The 23,130-nt window shown below is 38.4% G+C and overlaps 1 protein-coding gene and 1 long non-coding RNA gene across 2 annotated transcripts; both read left to right on the top strand.

Moving 5' to 3' along the window:
* Positions 1–1,402: 1,402 nt before the first annotated feature.
* Positions 1,403–6,304, top strand: LOC130470324 (uncharacterized). Its single transcript, XR_008930478.1, has 3 exons — positions 1,403–1,446; positions 5,977–6,075; positions 6,177–6,304. It is a non-coding gene; the product is annotated as an uncharacterized lncRNA (long non-coding RNA).
* Positions 6,305–15,118: 8,814 nt separating this feature from the next.
* LOC130459115 (protein DETOXIFICATION 45, chloroplastic-like) lies at positions 15,119–20,555 on the top strand. The gene is made up of 6 exons (XM_056838557.1): positions 15,119–15,723; positions 17,297–17,441; positions 17,546–17,642; positions 17,723–17,823; positions 18,029–18,192; positions 20,321–20,555. The coding sequence occupies exons 2-6, from the start codon at positions 17,345–17,347 to the stop codon at positions 20,429–20,431; spliced, it is 570 nt and encodes a 189-aa protein (XP_056694535.1). The 5' UTR covers positions 15,119–15,723; positions 17,297–17,344; the 3' UTR covers positions 20,432–20,555.
* Positions 20,556–23,130: the final 2,575 nt, after the last annotated feature.

Raw genomic sequence — 23,130 nt, 5'->3', positions numbered from 1 at the left:
AGATTTATAATTCTGCGTGGCAAATGACTCTAGGAGCACCCTAGAGTCATTTGCCACGCAGAATTATAAATCTGCGACGCAAATTTCTCAATTAAGTGCATCGCAGATTTATAATTCTGCGTGGCAAATGACTCTGGGGTGCTCCTAGAGTCATTTGCCACGCAGAATTATAAATCTGCGATGCACTGGTTGCAAAACGAATATTAATTCATTCGCAAAACGAATATTAATTCATTCTGACTTAGGTTATTGCTCGACAAATTAACACTGCGCCCTAGCTCCCCAACGAAACCACCACCAACACCAACACTAGCTGCTTTGTTCTCACCGGCGGCACTGCCGTCGTTGCTTCGCCGCCTTCCATCGTTGCCGCGCCGGCGTTCCTTGGCTGATTCAAGTACTGCGCGCGAACAATTCACTGCTTCCCCTCACTGTTGCGCGCTTCACTGCTTCCCCTCACTGCTCCGTTTTTAGAGCCGCCGCCCACGCCGCCGCCCACGCCGCCACCCACTCAGCCGCCCTCGTTCATTGTCGTCTCTCCCCTCTTAGGTATTGAATAGTTTTGATATTTATTGAATTTTAATTGTGTATTTTAATTTTAATTGTGGACATTATAATTGAATTTTAATTATGCATTATAATTGAATTTTAATGGTTGATATTATTTGTTGAATTTTAATTGGGTACATTTTAGGATTTAGGTTTTGTTGAATTTTAGTTGTAGGTTTTGTTGAATTTTAGTTGAATTATATTTTAATTGGGTGCATTTTAGGAAAACACCATCTTATGTTGCTTTTACTGGAAATCAGTGCTTTGTTGGTGATGCTGCCAAGAATCAAAGTGATAGAAACCCTGCAAACACCATCTTTGGTTTGTTTTTCTTACTCTTCTCCGACTTCAGCTTCATTTGAGATGCTATTGGTTTCCCAATTATGCTGGTTTTATAGTCTTCTGCCACAATGTCATGAATCATGATCTTATAGTTTTGCACTGTTTGGTAGAAATACCTTCTCATTCACTCACACTACTAGCCTCTTGCCTTACAACATACATTAGAGTGAATGTGGTGGACAAACATAAGATGAATTGATGTTGTTGTTAAAAGAATCATGATATTAGTTGCCTCACATTACGAATACACGAATATTGTCTACTACGTTTTTCATTTGATTGTAACATGTCTCGTGAACTTGTACAAATTACTAATACATGAATGTTGTCTACAGTTTTTTACTTTTTAGCTAGTAACAGGCCTAATGAACTTGTATATATTTTTATCTCACAAAGTACCAGTTCTCCTTTTAGCTAGTATTAGTGTATCCACCTTCCTAAATAATCAGCCGTGCTCACTGACATTTGACATTTAATCTGAATGTCATGGTTTCCAAACAGAGAAGAAAGCTATTCTTCCTTCTTCATTTGATAACTTATTCAAACTCTGATTAGGTTCTTACTCTACACTTTTGATTGTAAATAGGATATGAGGAAGAGAAATGGAAATACTTTTTAATTAGGAGAAACATACCCATTCTCATGCTTTTTCTTCCCCCCTTCCCTGTTTTCTTTTGAACCCCATGTGCAATAACGATCTGATCTTGATGATCATATTGTGGAATAAGCCTATGTTTCTTTGTGTTATCTTATTCTTTGTGTTTGTTCATATCAACAAAATTACAGATGCAAAGAAGCTTCTAGGAAAGAGATTTAGTGATGTAACAGTTCTGATATGAGCTGTACAGATCAGTGCACAAAACTGATCAGAACTGACCAGTTCTGTGCACTGATCTGCACAGTTCTGATCTGAGCTGTGTAGATCAGTGCACAGAACTGGTCAGTTCTGATCAGTTTTGTGCATTGATCTGCACAGTTCTGATCTGAGCTGTGCAGATCAGTGCACAGAACTGATCAGAACTGATCAGAACTGTGCACTGATCTGCACAGAACTGATCTGAGCTGTGCAGATGAGTGCACAAAACTGATCAGAACTGACCAGTTCTGTGCACTGATCTGCACAGCTCAGATCAGTTCTGTGCAGATCATTGCACAGAACTGGTCAGTTTTGATCATTTATGTGCATTGATCTGCACAGTTCTGATCTGAGATGTGTAGATCAGTACACAGAACTGGTCAGTTCTGATCAGTTCTGTGCACTCATCTGCACAGCTCAGATCAGTTCTGTGCACTCATCTGCACAGCTCAGATCAGTTCCGTGCAGATCAGTGCACAATTCTGATCAGTTCCGTGCAGATTTTCGCACCCCATTTCCCTTACGGTATACCGAAACAAGTTCAAAGTTGGGTTCGAAAACTTCATTTTTGCCTAAAAATGACTTAGAACGACCAAATTAGCCTTAAATGTGAAATAATATATTTTAAAGAGCCTTAGAAAGTTGTAAATATGCATATTAAAGGTGTAATAAGTTTGAAAACATTCCTTAGGTTCTATCGTTCAAAGTTGGGTTCGAAAACGTCATATTTGCCTAAAAATGTCCTAGAACGACACAATTAGCCTTAAATGTGAAATAATAGATTGTAAAGAGCCTTAGAAAGTTGTAAATATGCATATTAAACGTGTAATAAGTTTGAAAACATTCCTTAGGTTCTTTAGTTCAAAGTTGGGTTCGAAAACTTCATTTTTGCCTAAAAATGACTTAGAACGACCAAATTAGCCTTAAATGTGAAATAATAGATTGTAAAGAGCCTTAGAAAGTTGTAAATATGCATATTAAAGGTGTAATAAGTTTGAAAACATTCCTTAGGTTCTTTAGTTCAAAGTTGGGTTCGAAAACGTCATATTTGCCTAAAAATGTCCTAGAACGACCCAATTAGCCTTAAATGTGAAATAATAGATTTTATAGAGCCTTAGAAAGTTATAAAAATGCATATTAAACGTGTAATAAGTTTGAGAACATTCCTTAGGTTCTTTAGTTCAAAGTTGGGTTCGAAAACTTCATTTTTGCCTAAAAATGAATTAGAACGACCAAATTAGCCTTAAATGTGAAATAATAGATTGTAAAGACCCTTAGAAAGTTGTAAATATGCATATTAAAGGTGTAATAAGTTTGAAAACATTCCTTAGGTTCTTTAGTTCAAAGTTGGGTTCAAAAACGTAATATTTGCCTAAAAATGTCCTAGAACGACCCAATTAGCCTTAAATGTGAAATAATAGATTGTAAAGAGCCTTAGAAAGTTGTAAATATGCATATTAAACGTGTAATAAGTTTGAAAACATTCCTTAGGTTCTTTAGTTCAAAGTTGGGTTCGAAAACTTCATTTTTGCCTAAAAAAGACTTAGAACGACCAAATTAGCCTTAAATGTGAAATAATAGATTGTAAAGAGCTTTAGAAATTTGTAAATACGCATATTAAACGTGTAATAAGTTTGAAATCATTCCTTAGGTTCTTTAGTTCAAAGTTGGGTTCGAAAACTTCATTTTTGCTTAAAAATGACTTAGAACGACCAAATTAGCCTTAAATGTCAAATAATAGATTGTAAAGAGCCTTAGAAAGTGGTAAATATGCATATTAAAGGTGTAATAAGTTTGAAAAAATTCCTTAGCTTCTTTAGTTCAAAGTTAGGTTCAAAAATGTCATATTTGCCTAAAAATGTCCTAGAACGACCCAATTACCCTTAAATATGAAATAATAGATTGTACAGAGCCTTAGAAAGTTGTAAATATGCATATTAAACGTGTAATAAGTTTTAAAACATTCCTTAGGTTCTTTAGTTCAAAGTTGGGTTCGAAAACTTCATTTTTGCCTAAAAATGACTTAAAACGACCAAATTAGCCTTAAATGTGAAATAATAGATTGTAAAGAGCCTTAGAAAGTTGTAAATATGCATATTAAACGTGTAATAAGTTTGAAAACATTCCTTAGGTTCTTTAGTTCAAAGTTGGGTTCGAAAACGTCATATTTGCCTAAAAATGTCCTAGAACGACCCAATTACCCTTAAATGTGAAATAATAGATTGTACAGAGCCTTAGAAAGTTGTAAATATGCATATTAAACGTGTAATAAGTTTTAAAACATTCCTTAGGTTCTTTAGTTCAAAGTTGGGTTCGAAAACTTCATTTTTGCCTAAAAATGACTTAGAACGACCAAATTAGCCTTAAATGTGAAATAATAGATTGTAAAGAGCCTTAGAAAGTTGTAAATATGCATATTAAACGTGTAATAAGTTTGAAAACATTTCTTAGGTTCTTTAGTTCAAAGTTGGGTTCGAAAACGTCATATTTTCCTAAAAATGTCCTAGAACGACCCAATTACCCTTAAATGTGAAATAATAGATTGTACAGAGCCTTAGAAAGTTGTAAATATGCATATTAAACGTGTAATAAGTTTGAAAATATTCCTTAGGTTCTTTAGTTCAAAGTTGGGTTCGAAAACTTCATTTTTGCCTAAAAATGACTTAGAACGACCAAATTAGCCTTAAATGTGAAATAATAGATTGTAAAGAGCCTTAGAAAGTCGTAAATATGCATATTAAAGGTGTAATAAGTTTGAAAACATTCCTTAGGTTCTTTAGTTCAAAGTTGGGTTCGAAAACGTCATATTTGCCTAAAAATGTCCTAGAACGACCCAATTAGCCTTAAATGTGAAATAATAGATTGTAAAGAGCCTTAGAAAGTTGTAAATACGCATATTAAACGTGTAATAAGTTTGAAATCATTCCTTAGGTTCTTTAGTTCAAAGTTGGGTTCGAAAACTTCATTTTTGCTTAAAAATGACTTAGAACGACCAAATTAGCCTTAAATGTGAAATAATAGATTGTAAAGAGCCTTAGAAAGTTGTAAATATGCATATTAAAGGTGTAATAAGTTTGAAAAAATTCCTTAGCTTCTTTAGTTCAAAGTTAGGTTCAAAAACGTCATATTTGCCTAAAAATGTCCTAGAACGACCCAATTACCCTTAAATGTGAAATAATAGATTGTACAGAGCCTTAGAAAGTTGTAAATATGCATATTAAACGTGTAATAAGTTTTAAAACATTCCTTAGGTTCTTTAGTTCAAAGTTGGGTTCGAAAACTTCATTTTTGCCTAAAAATGACTTAGAACGACCAAATTAGCCTTAAATGTGAAATAATAGATTGTAAAGAGCCTTAGAAAGTTGTAAATATGCATATTAAACGTGTAATAAGTTTGAAAACATTCCTTAGGTTCTTTAGTTCAAAGTTGGGTTCGAAAACGTCATTTTTGCCTAAAAATGTCCTAGAACGACCCAATTACCCTTAAATGTGAAATAATAGATTGTAAAGAGCCTTAGAAAGTTGTAAATATGCATATTAAACGTGTAATAAGTTTGAAAACATTCCTTAGTTTCTTTAGTTTAAAGTTGGGTTCGAAAACGTCATATTTGCCTAAAAATGTCCTAGAACGACCCAATTAGCCTTAAATGTGAAATAATAGATTGTAAAGAGCCATAGAAAGTTGTAAATATGCATATTAAAGGTGTAATAAGTTTGAAAACATTCCTTAGGTTCTTTAGTTCAAAGTTGGGTTCGAAAACGTCATATTTGCCTAAAAATGTCCTAGACCGACCCAATTAGCCTTAAATGTGAAATAATAGATTGTAAAGAGCCTTAGAAAGTTGTAAATATGCATATTAAACGTGTAATAAGTTTGAAAACATTCCTTAGGATCTTTTGTTCAAAGTTGGGTTGAAAACTTCATTTTTGCCTAAATATGACCCAAGGAAACAAGTAAAGTAGTGATTTATAATTGCACTCACATGTTAAATATTCTTTGCATTTACATGTGTACGTAAACAAAGTATATATAATTGCATATTTTATCGAATGTGTAGTGCTTTTCGGAGTTACAAGAGATTAAGTGGACAATCTAAGGGAACTAAATTAACATGGATTCCAGCACAAGTATAATTAGTTTATTATTTATCTAAGAATCAAGTTTTTCAAAATTATAACATACAATGTGATAGAAATTTGACTTGTGTTATTCATTTTAATGCATGTAGTGTGCTCAACAACCGGGATCACTAGAATGTGGCTACCACGTCATGCGTTTTATGTACGACATAATAATGAATCATGGTAATAGTCAAGATCTTACTAAGGTATGTTCTCATAAACTACGTACTTTATATAATAAATTGAAGTACACAAAACTATTATATTGATCGATCGTTGATAAATTGAATTATTTACACTTTTTTAGGATTTTTCAAGAACATTGCCTTATTCACCGGAGGAGATTAATGAGGTGAAAGATTTTTGGGCAGATTACTTCATGAACAATGTCGACTTTTAGCTTAATTTGTAATATGAACTCGATCTCTAGCTAGATACCTTTGTTGTAGTAATTTTATGTTTGTTTTGTAACATGTTGGTTGATCTATGACGAATTTAATTGCCTTTTATTGAGAACGTTAATTACGTTGTAAACTATTGTGACAGGTATTATTTATATATGTATTCCCGGTATTGAGAAGCGTCTACTTTCAAAGACGATCATGTCGGAATTTCCAATAAAATATTAAAAAACCAATTTAAAAAAAAACAAAACATAAGTCATTTGCCACGCACGTTAGCTTAATGTGCGAGGCAAATGACTTAATTTTTTGGCGCTCAAATTGTCATTTGCGTCGCACATTAAGCTATTGTGCGTGGCAAATGACTTTTTTTTTGGGCGCCTGAAAGTCATTTGCCACGCACTTTAAGCTAATGTGTGTGGCAAATGTCTTTTCAACAGGGTGCCTGAAAAGTCATTTGCCACGCACATTTGCTTAATGTGCGACGCAAATAAGGGTCATTTGCATCGAGATCTTTTGCCACGCACAATGTGCGATGCAAATGTGCTTAAAAGTGCGATCCAAATGACCCTTTTTCCACTAGTGTTGGGATTGTCCTCCCATAAATCGGGATGAGATGCTGAAAGTTGTACAAGGCCACTCGGAGAGCTAGAAACTGTAAAATGCATGGCCGTGCTCAGATGAATCATAGGCTATGATTATCTGTTTATTTGATCAGTTGAACTCTGAAACCGAGAAACACCTCTGGACATAATAAGGATGACAACTCTTACCTTATGTTCAAGAGAAAGCATCGAGCGACAAAGGAATTAGGAAATGCACACTTGTCCCTAAGGATAAGTGGGAGACTGAAGGAAATAATGCCCTTGGTCCAAGTATGCATTTAATGTTAAGTCTAATAAACGCGGTTCAGTATTAATTAACGAGTTAATAAATTCAGTGAGATCAAGTGAGCTGAATGCCTAGCTAGAGGCCGCTTCAGTTCAAGTGGAATTAATGATATTAATCCACAGCTTACTCTTGACTGAACCTGTAGGGTCACACAAATAGTACTTAAACGGATCAAGTATTTAATGGCATTAAATACTCCATCTATGGTTATTCGGAATCGACGGATCTTGGTTTCAGTGGGAGCTAAGATCGTCAAAGGAAGTAAATGAATACTCCGGAAACGATGATATTGCCGGAAACGGAAATATGGGTCGTATCGAAAATATACATATTATCCAAGTCGTGGATGTTGCCGGAACCAGAAACATGGTACGTATCGGAAAATATTATCGGAAATGGAAATATTGCCGGAATCGGAAATATTGCCGGAAACGGAAATATTGTCAGAATCGGAAATATAATCGGAATCGGAAAATGATTCCGGAAACGGAAATATTAAATATTTATTCGAAATGGAAATTAATTTCGGAATCGGAAATGTTAAATATTGTTCGTATCGGAAATGAATTCCGGAATGGGGAATTTAATAGGAAGCGTACCGTACGAATTAGCATCGGACGAGACTTGCTAGACGAAGGCCCAGCACGAAGCCAGGTCGTCGCCCAGCAAGCCACATGCATTAACACACGCCAAAGCCTCGCCAGGCCCAGCGCAAGGCCAGGCCCAGCAAGGCATGGCGTGCGCGCTCAGCGAATGGGCTGCGAGCATTGGGCCAAGGCGACGTGCAGCTCGCGTGGGCCGCGAGGCATGTGCGCGGGCTGTGCGGTGCTCGTGCTCGTGCTCGTGCTCGTGTGCGTGCTATACGAATCCTAAAGCTATCGGAATTCGTGCTATGATTAAATCCTAATCCTAAAAGATAAAGTTAATTATTTAGAGTTCTAAAAGGATTCTAATTAATTAATTGGTATTCTAACAGGATTCGAAATCCTTTTCCATGGTTCTATAAATATTTGCCTAAGGTCATAAATTTATACACGAGTTTTTTAACAAGCATTCATACAATAAAAGCTGTGATTTTTGAGGAGAAAAATCAGTCACATTACTTGCCCATTTAGCCGAAAATAATAGTACCTTAAGGGCGATTCTAGTTGGTCAATCTTAAGGCGGATCCGGACATGCTGTGGACTATCTACGGAGGGACGACACTTGGAGTCCTAAAGACTTGTTCTTGTTCGGTTCGGGCGCAACTAGGGAGGGCACGTTACAAAGTGTATGCATCTGAATTATGCTAACTGATTATGTGTAAATAATATGTTTCCTGGCATTAAGGTTTTTCCGCATGATTTATGTTTTTCATATGTATCATAACCTAACAGAAGTAAGACATAGAGAATGTGTTAATTTACATTATGATGAATATTACTCTTGGAGCAATACTAAAATTTATGTTAGATCATATGAGAATCATGAGAAGTGGGTTAAGAAACTAAGTTGGATATTCTGTAAGGTGTATAATAGGTATTGTAGACACCTACTTTTGTCCCCATTCCCGAAAGGGAAGGTTCGATGATGAGAACATAAATCTCCACTTGGAAACGCATCTCCTATAAAATAACGAATCTCAATCACCCTTTCATTTCATCCAAAACTGCTATTTATAGAAACCTGCTAAGAATAGTAACTGCCGTAAGAAGTAGTTGTTAAAAGTGGCAAAGTCATAAAAGATAGAAATCTATCAGAATTAGGTGTTGCACTCCAACATAAGTCCTAAAAGAGATAGAATTGGCAAAAGGAATTCTATTCCTGCTATAATTCGAAAATAAGAGTTACGTATTAATTAAATTCCTAACGAACCTAGAGTTCGTAACGGGCCCAGACGCATTCCGTCATAAGTTAATACGCACTAAGGAACTCGGATAAGTCTCAAAAGCTCCGTGTTTAAGAGTCCAAATCTGACAAAAAGGCTCGGCCCAGATCCCATTTTCAACGCCTAGGTCTGGGCGCCGAAATCTTCGGCGCCCAGACCTGGGCGCTGAAAATGCCTGGGGCCGTGTTGTCTTCGAATTCTTTTTGGATTCGTATTCTAAAAATCTATCTTTCCACAAACTCTTTCCCTATAAATACAGCCTCAAAACCGACGTGAACACAACACACAATTCCATAACCTGAGTATTGACTCTAGCCTTAAGCCTAGCCTCACGCTGCGAAATTGATCCGACGTTCTGTCGCAATCGACCCAAAAGTCGAACAGAACGCATCTTGTCCCTTGTAGCTGATGAATTAAGCTTAAATACTGGAACATTTCTTGGAAACCCGAGATTCGTTAAATAAAAGGTGAAATAGCAAAGCCAAGTGGTTAGTATTCTGAGAACCGTAACGCACCTCTGTAACGCACCTCTCAAGGGTGCGTTGTAATGTGTCCCTCATATGATTTAATCGCTTTCATCACCCTTTTATAAAATTGTCAAACTATTAACTTAATTGATCTATCACGCCTAATAAGATAATACCTTGGACAATTGAATTATCATGCTAGGTACCTTAAATCAATCTAAGTAAGATAATCATGATCGATTTAGTGTTATGTGTTGCATATTGCTAAAATCAATTCAGAATAGTTTAATAGTTTAACGCATGTCCCTTCAATTATTTATGCTGAGCTAGTAAGGATAACCTGCCTCTAGAGTTATCGATGAGCACTCCTCTCGGTAGTTACAGTCCCCCGAACTCTCAATCTCTGCCCTGCGGGTGTACGTTAAGCGATCCCCACACCAAGGATCACAAGGGAACCTATGGCCGTCGTGGTGGAACATAATTGCACTCCCTTTATGTCACGATAACCGGGTTTTGTCATTTTTTTCTTATTGTCGTTAAAAAATTAATGGCGACTCCTATATTACTAGTCGATTGGGTGTAAACTCACAGGAAATCCAATTACACTTGATCTGACAACGTCACGCCCACGAGGGACGAGGTCACGCATTATCCTCGTGCTTTTTCGACCCCCTCACAGTGGCGACTCCGCTGGGGATGTTAATGAAATACTCGTATGTAATCAAAATAGCCGAAGGGACGACCCCGCGTTTATTTCCCTATCAAGTTGGGACGACCTGAAAATCAGCATATTAATGTGAACGGACAGAACCGCATAACGAATCTCGGCTCCCTTGGCATGTTTCTTCTCGGGAGTTGGGACTAAGGATACCGATCGCCAACCGGGGGGTGCATACGCTTCGAATGTTGTCCACTCGACACTTTTCGCTAGTAGTACACCCATCCCAAACCCAATCGCTCGCCCACTAAGGTCCCTCTCATTGGTGCATGCCCCCTTGGCTTACATCGTGATTGGCCTCTTGGGACGAAATTCGTCTGTTGAATGCACTACCTCGAGCGGGGCATGTGTTGGATCTACGATAGAAGCGGTACCAAGTCGGCGCAAAAATTACCCATAGAAGCCTATCATAAACTACGTGACATATTATTTTTGCTTCATGTTATAATGTTAGTTATGTGTAGCGAATTACGTGATTGTGTTGTGATTGTGTGTGACAAATAACGCTAGAAAATCAACGACCCTAAAAATTGCCCAAACATTCATAAACACCAATTGGCCAAAGAGTTATACCTAAATACGTGTCCGGCAATCCCGGGCGATCGCCACAAAAATAAGCGACGCCCAGGACGGCCTGTAACGGATCCCACGACGCTGCATAACACGCAAAGGATGTTATTGGGCAAGCACGCAAAATTAAGTCGTATGTACAAAAAAAAATAGACGAACAGAATACGAGTACCAGTCAGGGACGCATTTTCAGCGCCCCTGGCTGGGCGCCAATTATTTCAACGCCCCTTCTGGGCGCTGAAGTTGCTGCTTGGCCTTTTGGCCAGGCACCGCAGCCTCGGTGCCCGCGCACAAAACATACGTAGCAATAAAAAAAAATTCGTAACAAATTTGCTACGAGGACGTATGAAAAAGGCACTCAATTCTAAGAACGACTTATAAAATAAATAACTCCTTGCGTCGTCATTAGGCCTCCTATGACGACAATGTTCGGCACCAAAACCAAGCATGCCAATTAATATAACTTTGAATGTCACACGGGCAAGTGTTTCGAAAATCTAAAGAATGACCAAAAGAAAAGGCAAAATGTACCAACAAGAGTGAGAATAGAAAACCAATAGGAAGAGTCAAAAGTCTAGACTAAGTAATGCTTAACTTTGGGCCTAAGCTTTAGCTTGTCTTATGCATAGGGCTGGTTCTGCCACTTGGCGTCGATCTGAAAATCAAAGGTTAGTACGTCTCGAAGATACATCACCAACACAAGGTTTAGCAATTCCAAGCCCCATCCGTCGCTCCCCCTTTCAAGGATCTCTGATTCCCCAACCTCGATTCGCACCCTCAAACATGTCCATGGAAGAGCTGCGGGACCAAATGGCCCAAATGACCCTACTTATGATTCAACTGAAAATGGAAAACGAATCCTTGGCGGCTGCGCAAGCCAAACATGACCTCGATAACGAGAAGAAGATCAAAAAAATGGTTCTGCAGCAAACTATGGGGAGCAAGTATTTCTCCCTCGATCCTGAACCTTTTCCCGGCAAACTACCGGAAAAAGTTTAGTTCATCCGACTTACCGAAGTTCAAAGCCACGTACAATCCCCGTGATCTTCTCTTGAGCTTTGTGAATGCCATGAACTTGAAAGGTGTGGACAAGTCCATGTATCTGCCTGCCTTTTTTTTGTCCTTGGAACCTGTGCCACTCAAATGGTACTACCACCAGGACCCTAAGCTCTTCCCCACTTGGGAGGACTTTGTCAATGTCTTCATCAAGCAATACTCGTCGAACATGGATTTTCAAGTCACCATGCGCGAGCTGGAAGTCCTCTTCCAAAAGAAAAATGAAGGTTTCACGACCTACTTCGCTAGATGGAGGGACCAAGCGGCCCAACTAATCAATAGGCCTCCTGAAACTGAATTGGTCAATAAATTCATTGACAATCGGACCCAGCTTATAAATAACATCTTAGATACTTGGGCCTTGATACCTTCAAGAGGGTTTATGATGTAGGAATAAAGATCGAGTATGACCTCACAAAAACAGTACAAAGCAAGCCTGCATACAAAAGTAATACCTATAACAGGGGCCACACGCCTCAAGCCCAAGAGGTCCACACCGTAGAAGAAACCCCAGCCCGAAAGAGCCCCGGAAGGTGGACCCGAGACCGAAAGTTTTCCCCACTCGGGTCGACTCTAGTACAAGCCTTCCAAAGACTAACCAATCAAGGAAAACTAAGGCCCATAGGCCCCACACCCGACCCTTCATTCAAAAATAGATACTGGGTCGAGGGCGCCCGCTGCGAGTTCCATCAAGGAAATGGGCATGATACTGAAAACTGCTGGAATCTAAAAAACACGATCCAGGATATGATAGAGGATGAAATAATACCTCTCCCTAACGTTGGCAAACCCAACAACAACAAGAGCCCACTCGGCTCTTGTCACATCTCTCTCGATTAACCAGAAAATATGAACTTTGACCCTACGGTGTATATTACGCCCCAAGGTGCACCACTCGCCATGGTCCCTATGGATCAAATCGAGAGAGAAGTGTGCGGTGTGTGGGATGATGATGCTGAAGTTATCTACCTGTCCCAAGTATCGGGCCAGGACATTTTTACAGAAACTTGGCCCAGGCATGCTCCCATTGACACCATCCCTCAAGAGCCCGAAGTTGACAATCTCACTCGGTACGGAAGGGTATACCAACAGGATATTCACCCACCTCCCATGGACGACATCCCAGTCAGACAGACTCCTGAAAACGTGCGGCACACCACCGTCGCAGAAGTCATCGAAAATCCTCTCTTGAAGCAACTAAAAAGAACTAAAGCCGAGATTACCATCTGGGATCTCATGTGCACTTCAAAGGAACATCGTGAAAAACTTATTCTCTCCCTTGACCTCATCTCAGTCCCTACGGACATCACACCTGACTCGTTGGTTAACCACGTCACGAGAGATGTTGAGGAAAAATCAATAGTTTTTACTAACAAAGACTTACCTAAAGAAGGAGGCTCCCACAATAAGGCTCTCTATCTAGTGGTTGGATGCAAAGGACAAAACATCCCCCTAGCACTCGTAGATAACGGTTCAGCGGTAAATGTTTGCCCATTGCGAACCGCCCATTGCTTGGGGCTAGGAAATGATGACTTCCAAACCTCCGCGCAAGGGATGCGAGCCTATGATAACTCTCGAAGGCCTGTGTTGGGAAAAATCAACCTCACAATATAAACCGGGCCTGTGGCACGCACCATGGAGTTTCAGATATTGACATCAAGCCCACTTTCAACCTCCTCTTAGGGCGCCCTTGGCTCCATGACTTAGGAGGTGTGGCTTCTACCTTGCACCAGATGGTTAAACTTAACCATAACGGGGTAATTCTGGAAATACGCGCCCCTCCTCTCGACGTCAGTTGTACTATGGTCGGAACGACCGATGCTGTAGAAGACCTTTACGGTTTTCAAGTGGATGAAGTCATCCAAGTCATTGAGGACTACAATTTAGCATTTCTAGATCCGCGAGCGTCCCAGGTCATCCCTAAAATATTGCTAGCTCAAAGCTATTTCCCGGGAACTCCATTGGGCATAAGAAAGAAGAACAACATGTTCCATCCCCCACCCAACAAAACTACTCCCTTTGGTCTAGGCTATACACCAACGGAGGAAGATATTGCTGACCACTTGTCTAGGCTACGCCTTAAGCCAGCCAAGACAAAATAAGCCACCCTTCTTCCCCCATACCAAAGAACCCTTAACGGTATGTTTGTCCGAGAAGGAGAAGAACACCCATGCTGCGACTTCCCTGAACCCTTTGTTCAGGATGGCCTGCTAAAACCCGGATTTGAGATTTTCCATGACTGTCATACTATGCATGAGGCACCCCACCTCACCAAGACTGAAACAGCTGAAATATTAGACAACCAAGCTCTATGGACATTGTTTAACGAATCGAGGCCTATGGAGGACGAGACTGTAATAACCACCCTAGCCCTGCAAGATGAAGGTTTCAATCCAACCCGGTTAGTCACTCCTACATCAACACCAGAAGTGACCGAGAACGGATGGGTGAAGACATATCAGTGGGTCAATGCAAAGGGAATAGGGTTCAAGATGAGTACAAGCGAAGGACCAAAGTTCTACGAGACTAAACCCAAGGCTTGAGCCATAGAGAACACTTTAGCAAAACGCCTAATAGTTCTTTAGATAGGAAAAATAAAGCTCTAGAGATGGTCCTAAGACCCCTTAGAATATACTCTAATTTATTTCAGTGTGTTTTCCTTACTTTCCAAATTAATAAAGGCGTAAAATTTCTCCTAAAAACTTTTATTCTAACATTAAATAAGCACTAATTATACTTGCAAAGTAAGTGGCCCACTCTAGGCCCAATAACAAGGCCCACTCGGTCTTGAATCGTGACATCGAAACCCATCCCCGAAAACCCCGAAATAAACCACACCATCCCCATCATATTTCCAAAACATATAAGGGTCTAACCCGTGCAACCCAAAGAAACCAAAGGAAATCAAATCCAAACACTAGTAGAAAAAACCCCTGTTGCAACCCCCTTGTTGCAGCGTACATGTGTTAATACGCTTCAACAACCAGTCGGTCAACGCGGGTCAAACCCTTTAAAGGGTTATTGCAGCGTACAATTTAATTGTTCCCTGCAAAAAAGTTTGTTGCAGCGTACATTTTAAAAGCCCGCTGCAATAGCTCGTTTTTGTTGCAGCGTACTTGTTAAAGCCCCCTGCAATAACCCGGGTAAAAAAAATTTCGCTGCAATATTCGTTGAAACTAATTCAAAACAAATTAAGCATCTCTCACTCTCAACTCCCTTCTTCTCCCTTAACTTTCCCTGCGTCATCCCCTCAAAAAAAAACCCTTTCTCTTCTTCGGTGGTTCTAGCCTCCTCGCCAGAGGCCACCTATTAGCTTGCTCGGCCGTTGGTTCCAAGGAAAAACTTAGCTTGCTCGCGCCGGTGGTTTCAAGAAAGAAAGTTGCTCGCGTCCTATTTTCCGTCAACCTCTTCGCCGCGGCTACCTGTCCCCTCTTTTAGGTTTGCTCGATTCGTTTACCTGATTTTTGTTTTAAGAATTAGGGTTTTAAAAATCAGATCCTAAAGTGACGCGCCAAATTTAGAAGCGAGAGAGAAAGAGATTTAATGGAAAAGGGAATTGGGGAAGAAAAGGGTTTGGGTTGGCGCAGAGATGCCCATCGTCTAACTCGAATAAATGCACATGAATTCGACACCGGGAAGAAATCCAGGTACAGTTTTTATCATCATTCTGCCTTTTGATTTCGATTCCAATTTCACAACTAGGTTTTGGTATTGTAGATGTCGAGTTGCAATTTCTAATCAATTGGAATTGCGGAACTTGATTTTGGTGGATTCATACATTTAATTTTTTTTGTTTGTTTGAGTCCTATTCTTGATGTGCGGAAAAGGAAGGCGGTTCGATTGAGCAAAGATGTCGACTCCAAACGTCGCCAAATTAACAATGGGTAAAATTTTCTCTTAAGCACCTTAATTTATGCACAATTTCAGTTTTCTTTGTTGTTGTTGTTGTTGCTGCGAATTTGAACATCATTAACTGGGTTTTTCCATTAAGTAATGATAAAGTGTGAGCTACTGTATAATTGAGTTGGTTATGCTTGTGAATTTGTTTGTTTTGATTGAATTTAAAGCCTTTTATGTGGGGGGGATTGGCAAAGGAACCATGGGTCAGCTTTTAATTGGGGATTCAGTTCATAGATTCGATTGTATGGTTTGGTTAATAGAGGATCTCATTTTCATGTGTTATTTTTCCTATGCTAAGAAACTCCTGAGCAAAGATAATTACATGTTGCAACCAGTTACTGTGTAGAAAAGCAAGGAATTCTGGAAATCAAATATATAAAAATTTTTTGTAATTGGTTCCATTAGATAGTTGGATTTCATTGTTCTGCATTCTAATGCCAATCTTTTCCTCCATTTATGTGATATTTTTGTTTATTTGGTAGTCTGTGTATCATGAATGTAATCATTGTTTATTATAAGACGACTAGTAATTTGATTTCTTCCACAAGTATATTTGGTGTGGTCTTATTAGATGTGGGATTGGATAATGAAACATGAGCCGGTGGTTTCAAGAAAGAAAGTTGCTCGCGTCCTATTTTCCGTCAACCTCTTCGCCGCGGCTACCTGTCCCCTCTTTTAGGTTTGCTCGATTCGTTTACCTGATTTTTGTTTTAAGAATTAGGGTTTTTCAATTCGTTTTTAGGGTTCTTTGCGTTTGTTCAATTCTTTTTTAGGGTTTGTTCAATTCGTTTCTTCAATTCATTTTTTCAATTCGTTTTTAGGGTTCAATTCGTTTGTTCAATTCGTTTTTAGGGTTTGTTCAATTTGTTTTTACGGTTTGTTTAATTTGTTTGTTCAATTCGTTTGTCCAGTCACTGTAGCTAGGCCTAACATGGTAGGAGTATGTGAGAGACACTGACAAAATAAATCAATGTAACAATGCAACTATTTTCTATGCGCATCCTCTGCTAGATTTTCCTGTATATAGACTTAGTGAGGTAGTGTACAGTTGTTGTCACTGACTCATTGGTTTGGCTTAACTTCCCTTGCTTTATTCCAAATCATGTTTTGATGACGAGTTCTGGTCTTCCCGTTATGATTATATTTTGGCCTTCATCTCTGTTCCACATTACAAGCTTTTTGCTTAAAAGACATCCTAATTTGAAAGTGTAACAATTTTTTTCATGAAAGTACTATTCTTAGAAGTCGTACCCAGTTATTCTCATAAAGTTGTGAGATCTCGGTAGAGTCCAAGAAGTCAATGATCTCTTTGCAACTACCATTTTTCCATATGATATGTAAGGTCGGTTATTAGTTTGTTGTAGTGTAGATTCCGGGTGATAATCATTCTTGCTTGTGAGTATAATTTTTAGGTCAGCATAGCTTCTTCATCCCTGAAAATAAATCATTCGTGATAGCCTCAATCTCAAAATAGTATAATCCCCCCCCCCCCCCCCCATTTGTATATATGTTTTAAGTTTTTAACAGAAGATTGATTAGTTAATTCGGCTTTGGTAGGCTGTCGTTCATAGAGCTAAGAACTCAAAATATTCAGCTGATGAGGATATGGAGGAGACAGATGTTAAAGATCCAAATTTAAAGCAATCTCTGGAGTCTGCTACTTCTCAGATTAGCCAGCTAGCTCTTTCTAATAGTCCTACTGGTAAATCTTCACTGAATTCTATTGTGGGATCAGATACGGCCAATGCAGGTGTAGATATTGACTTTTTGACTTTTTATGTCTGTACATTGATGATCTGCATGCAGGTGTTGCCAATCTTGCAGCTGTTTTTCTGTTCCCGCTTTTCATAAATTATTTTCAGATGGGTGTCACTGGAGCAGCCACTGCCACCGTTGTGTCTCAGTATGCACTTTCTTCCTGAAGTCTGTTAGTCGGCTTTCTTTTAACTATATTGGTAATCATGCTGCTTGTTTGTGCTTCAGATACATAGGTAGCTTCTTGATGATTTGGTTTCTTAGCAAGAGAGTAATATTATTACCTCCAAAATTTGGAGATCTGAAGTTTGGGGTCTATTTAAAATCTGGTGAGTGTCAGAGAAATGTTTATGGTTATTTTCTGTTTTTGATTCTTTATCCAACACATTGATTTTAATAACCTTCTACTTAATAATCACCATTACAAACTTCTTAAATTAGTCTGCTTAAGTGGCCATTGTTTGTACCTACTTAAAGTGTTACTCGTACATGTTTGGATTGCCGTCTGTTTCCTTATGTTTACCTTTTTTCCAGGTGGATTTCTGATTGGAAGAACTGTGGCTGTTTTGATAACTATGACGATTGGGACCTCGATGGCTGCTCGTCAAGGTCCTCTAGCTATGGCTGCTCATCAAATCTGTATGCAAGTGTGGTTGGCTGTCTCTCTTTTAACTGATGGATTGGCCGCATCTGGTCAGGTATGAGCTTTCATCTAACTAGGAGGTTCGATATCCAGGCTATAGGTTTTTCAGGCATCTAGACTACCTCTATTCTACAGTGCTTGTCCATTATGATTTATGATTATCACAAAAGTTGAAGATTGTGAATAATGTGTGGGTTTTAACCAAATAGGAAAAGCTTCTTGGATTAATAAGCATTTGTTGTTGTCCAAAGATCCTGATTTGTGAACAATAAACCAAATAGGAAAAGCTACATATTTTCTCAGAGTATTACACTTATTACATGTTTAATATGAATAGTTTTAACTTTCTAACACTCATTCCAATCTACTTATGCAAATTTAAGGCTTGTTTGGTCGTTATAGGTCATATTAGGCTAAAATGAGGCTTTTTTGCTCCCAAATATGAAATAAAGAACCTTAGGACTCATTTTAAACATATTAAATGTTTTATATGATTAGTTTTAACTTTACAAGACTTAATCCAATCTATTTATGCACATTCATGACTTCTTTGGCCGTTATAGGTCATATTTAGGCTAAAATGACATTTTCGCTCCCAACTATGATCTAACGAACTTAAAAACTAATTTCAAACTTATTACATGATTCATATGATTATTTTTAACTTTTTAAGACTCAATCCTATCTATTATGCACATTTGAGACTTGTTTGGTCGTTATAGGTCCCAACTATGAACCAAAGAACCTAAGGACTCATTTTAAACTTACTAAATGTTTTATATGCTTATTTTTAACTTTCTAGGACTCATTCCAATCCATTTATGCACATTTAAGGCTCATTGTGTCGTTATGGGTAATATTTAGGCTAAAATGACATTTTCGCTCCCAACTTTGAACTTAAGAACCTAATGACTCATTTTAAACTTATTATATGATAAATATGCTTAGTTTTAAGTTTCTAAGACTTATTCTAATCTACTTATACCCATTTAATGCTTGTTTGATCGTTATAGGTCATATTTAGGATAAAATAAGGCATTTTCGATCCCAACTTTAAAATAAAGAACCTAAGGACTTATTTTAAACTTATTACATGTTTAATATGCTTAGTTTTAAGTTTCTAAGACTTATTCTAACTACTTATACACATTTAAGGCTTGTTTGGTCGTTATATGACATATTTAGGCTAAAATGACATTTTCGCTCCCAACTATGAACCAAAGAACCTAAGGACTCATTTTAAACTTACTAAATGTTTTATATGCTTATTTTTAACTTTCTAGGACTCATTCCAATCCATTTATGCACATTTAAGGCTCATTGTGTCGTTTTAGGTCATATTTAGGCTAAAATGACATTTTCGCTCCCAACTTTGAACTTAAGAACCTAAGGACTCATTTTTAAATTATTATATGATTAATAAGCTTAGTTTTGAGTTTCTAGGACTTATTCTAATCTACTTATACCCATTTAATGCTTGTTTGATCGTTCTAGGTCATATCTAGGCTAAAATAAGGCATTTTTGCTCCCAACTTTAAAATAAAGAACCTAAGGACTCATTTAAAACTTATTACATGTTTAATATGCATAATTTTAACGATCTAAGACTCGTTCCAATCTATTTATGCACCTATAGGCTCATTGGGTCGTTATAGGTCATATTTAGGCTAAAATGAGCATTTTCTCTCCCAAATTTGAAATAAAGAACCTAAGGACTCATTTTAAACCTTTTAAATGATTAATATACTTAGCTTTAAGTTTCCAAGACTCGTTCCAATCTATTTATGCACATTTAAGGTTCATTGGGTCGTTATAGGTCTTATTTAGGCTGGATTGACATTTTCGCTCCCAACTTTGAACTAAAGAACCTAATGACTCATTTTAAACTTTTTACATGTTTAATATGCATAGTTTTAACTTTCTAAGACTCATTCCAATCTATTTACGCACATTTAAGGCTCATTGGGTCGTTATAGGTTTTATTTAGGCTAAAATGACATTTTCGCTCCCAAATTTGAGCTACATAACCTAAGAATTCATTTTATACCTTTTACATGATTAATATGCTTAGCTTTAAGTTTCCAAGACTATTAGGACATTGTTATTAGTTGCTTGAATGTTAAAGTGTGATATTTAATTTGAATTTAATCTAATGCTTAGTTGAAATTTCTGTTTTTGTAAAGGTCTACACTCCGAGGAATGCGCCTATACTAGTGAGGAAATTGATGTGGTTCGTGAGCAACGGGCTAAGTGTTTTACCCGCAAGTATTTACTATTGGCTTGAGCGCGCTTGATCGAGGTGGTTTAGTTGTTATAGAACAATCGTTTTCATTAAAATGTATGCGTACATTGAAATTGGAACGTATATTTGAATGTAGTACGTGCACTTTGGTTTTGGGATATATATATATGTATACAAAACACCAGTTATTATTTTTTATATTTGTTCTACAGGTTGCGATATTTTATTTATTGTTGTTGACAGGTTCCTATATTTGGTGCAAGACACCCTAGGTATAGATAAATCAAACTAAAATTTTCCCGCCAAAAGCACAGCTTTGTTGCAGGGGGCATATACTTGTTCGCTGCAACAAGTGTGTAAAATTAGGCAAAAATCAAGACTTGTTGCAGCGTACAAAATGATGTACGCTGCAACAGACTGGTTTGTTGCAGCGGGCTTTTATTTGTACGCTGCAACAAACTGGTTTGTTGCAGCGTACAAATAAAAGCCCGCTGCAACAAACCAGTCTGTTGCAGCGTACATCATTTTGTACGCTGCAACAAGTCTTGATTTTTGCCTAATTTTACACACTTGTTGCAGCGTACATGCAAATGTACGCTGCAAAAAAGTACTTTTCGCAGCGTACATTGTACGCTGCAACAAGTCAATACTTGTTGCAGGCCCCCCAGTTGCAGCATACGATGTACGCTGCAACAGGGGTCTAAAAGCCCGCTGCAACAAGGGTTTTTTCTACTAGTGAAAACAAATGCAAATGTTGCTTAAAAAGAAAATTAATAAAACGTAACCCCACCATACCCTTCATTAAAAACACGCACCTCAACCCACCCAAAAGCCCTACACAAAGATCTTCACATCTTTCGCACCCTAACTCCATTTTCAAAGCCGTTTTGAGTCACGAATAGATAAAATTAATCCGGACGAAAATGCATCTCACGCTAACAGTCCAAAAAGCTTCCGAAATAGCGTCAAAATTGATTTCTGACAAATAAAAAGTAAAACAAAACAAAGAAAAAGAAATAAAAGCAAGAAACATGTGAAAGAAAAGAAGCAACACGCCAAAAATCATCCCAGAAATCATTTTCAGCGCCCAGAGCTGGGCGCTGAAATCCTTAACGCCCCAGTCTGGGCGTTGAAACTCTCTGTTTGCCGAAATTTACCCAGAAGTGCTCGTCATTAAATCCGCACATACACGGAAAAATAACAAACACTTGGGGGGTACAACACGTGTTCACATATTCGTATTCAGATATACATACCACAAAAAAAACACATGAAAAACGATGCGCAAAATACATGTACTCAAAAAAATCATAAAGCAAATTTCGACTTACGATAAAGCAATAGATTAAAATAAACTTCGCCTATTCTACCGTTTCAAACAATATGTTTCCATCTCAGAACACACTTATCAAATTCGGCATCCTAGAATTCATTCTAGCTAGAACTACGCGCGACCTGATTCTAAGTTAAAGTTATTTAACAAGGATACGTAGGCAATCCTATTTATGGATTCGGTCCAATCAAAAAAATATATAATGTTCATAAGTGTTGGAAATGAGAGAATAAAAAAGAGAAGCAAAGCGAGAACGAGACAGCAAAGAAACCAGAAAAATAAAATTACGCCATTATTAATATTTAAAAATAATAAGAAGGAAAACCAAAGTGCTAAGGAATGAAAAACAAACACAACTGAAATAAATAAAGGGCACCTACACCCTAGCAAGAACTACACTACTCGAGTTCTTCCGGATCATCAAATAGAGTTTTGTAGAGGGCAATGTTCGCAGGGTCCACCCCTACAGGCTTCTTCGCTGCCCCTATGTCGATCTCCATAAGAACAGGCTCCTTGACACTAATTTCCAAGGATGCCAAGGCCTCAGAAACATCTTCAGTCTGAACAGGTATAGCCCGCTCAGCCTCAAGGGCACAAACAATAGTAGGGGAAGAATTATCGACATCAATTGGATTAGCCACTGGTTCTACTGGGGGCTGAACTTTCCTAACCCATACATTATTCCGGCGACGATCTCCGCGAGACCTTGCATTTCTTTTGGGAACAGCAGGCCCCTTCATGTTAGGAACCTTTTTAGGCCTAGAACTGGAACGGGGAAGAATTTCCTTTCGCTTTCGACCAGGACGAGCTTTCACAGTCTTAATACCATTGTCGCGAGGGTTAGCAGGATTACGGTTTTCATACTTAGCCCTACCTCGAGGTATCAAAAGTTCAGCCGACTCTTCATTTCGAGTCTTAGTTCTCACAGCCTTATCATCGGAACTCATCCACAACTTATAATTCTCGGAAAGACCCACAAAGCCATCTGTATTCACGGTCCAACGCGGGAGGCCACCATAATACTTAGCCCACGCTTGAACCCGTGCTCGTGAAAAGACCGCTACTTTAGGTGGTACCGTATCAGCAAACGGGATAGTCTGCCTTAAGCCGTATTGTCGCATGACTCGGTAAGGAAAGATGTAAACAGGCCGAGATAATCCCAACAAAGAAACATGAACTAACGTCTCGGAACCCTCCGTTATATTAGTCAAACCCCACCACGGTACCACCCACTTAATAGAGCATATGCCATGAGTAAAATAGGAGGCCCATTCGGCCTCTTCCTGGCCTTGGTGCAAATACTTTCGGTTGCCTAAGGCTATAGGGCGATAATGTTTAGGATCGGCAGGAGTTTCTAGAAGCCTAAGTCGTTCCATGAGCCAAGTCTGCGAAAAAAAACGGGTACGATCAGAAAAATA

Source organism: Spinacia oleracea, chromosome 3 (genome assembly GCF_020520425.1).
Source record: "Spinacia oleracea cultivar Varoflay chromosome 3, BTI_SOV_V1, whole genome shotgun sequence".
Lineage (NCBI taxonomy): Eukaryota > Viridiplantae > Streptophyta > Magnoliopsida > Caryophyllales > Amaranthaceae > Spinacia > Spinacia oleracea.
This window is presented reverse-complemented; position numbering and strand designations above follow the sequence as displayed.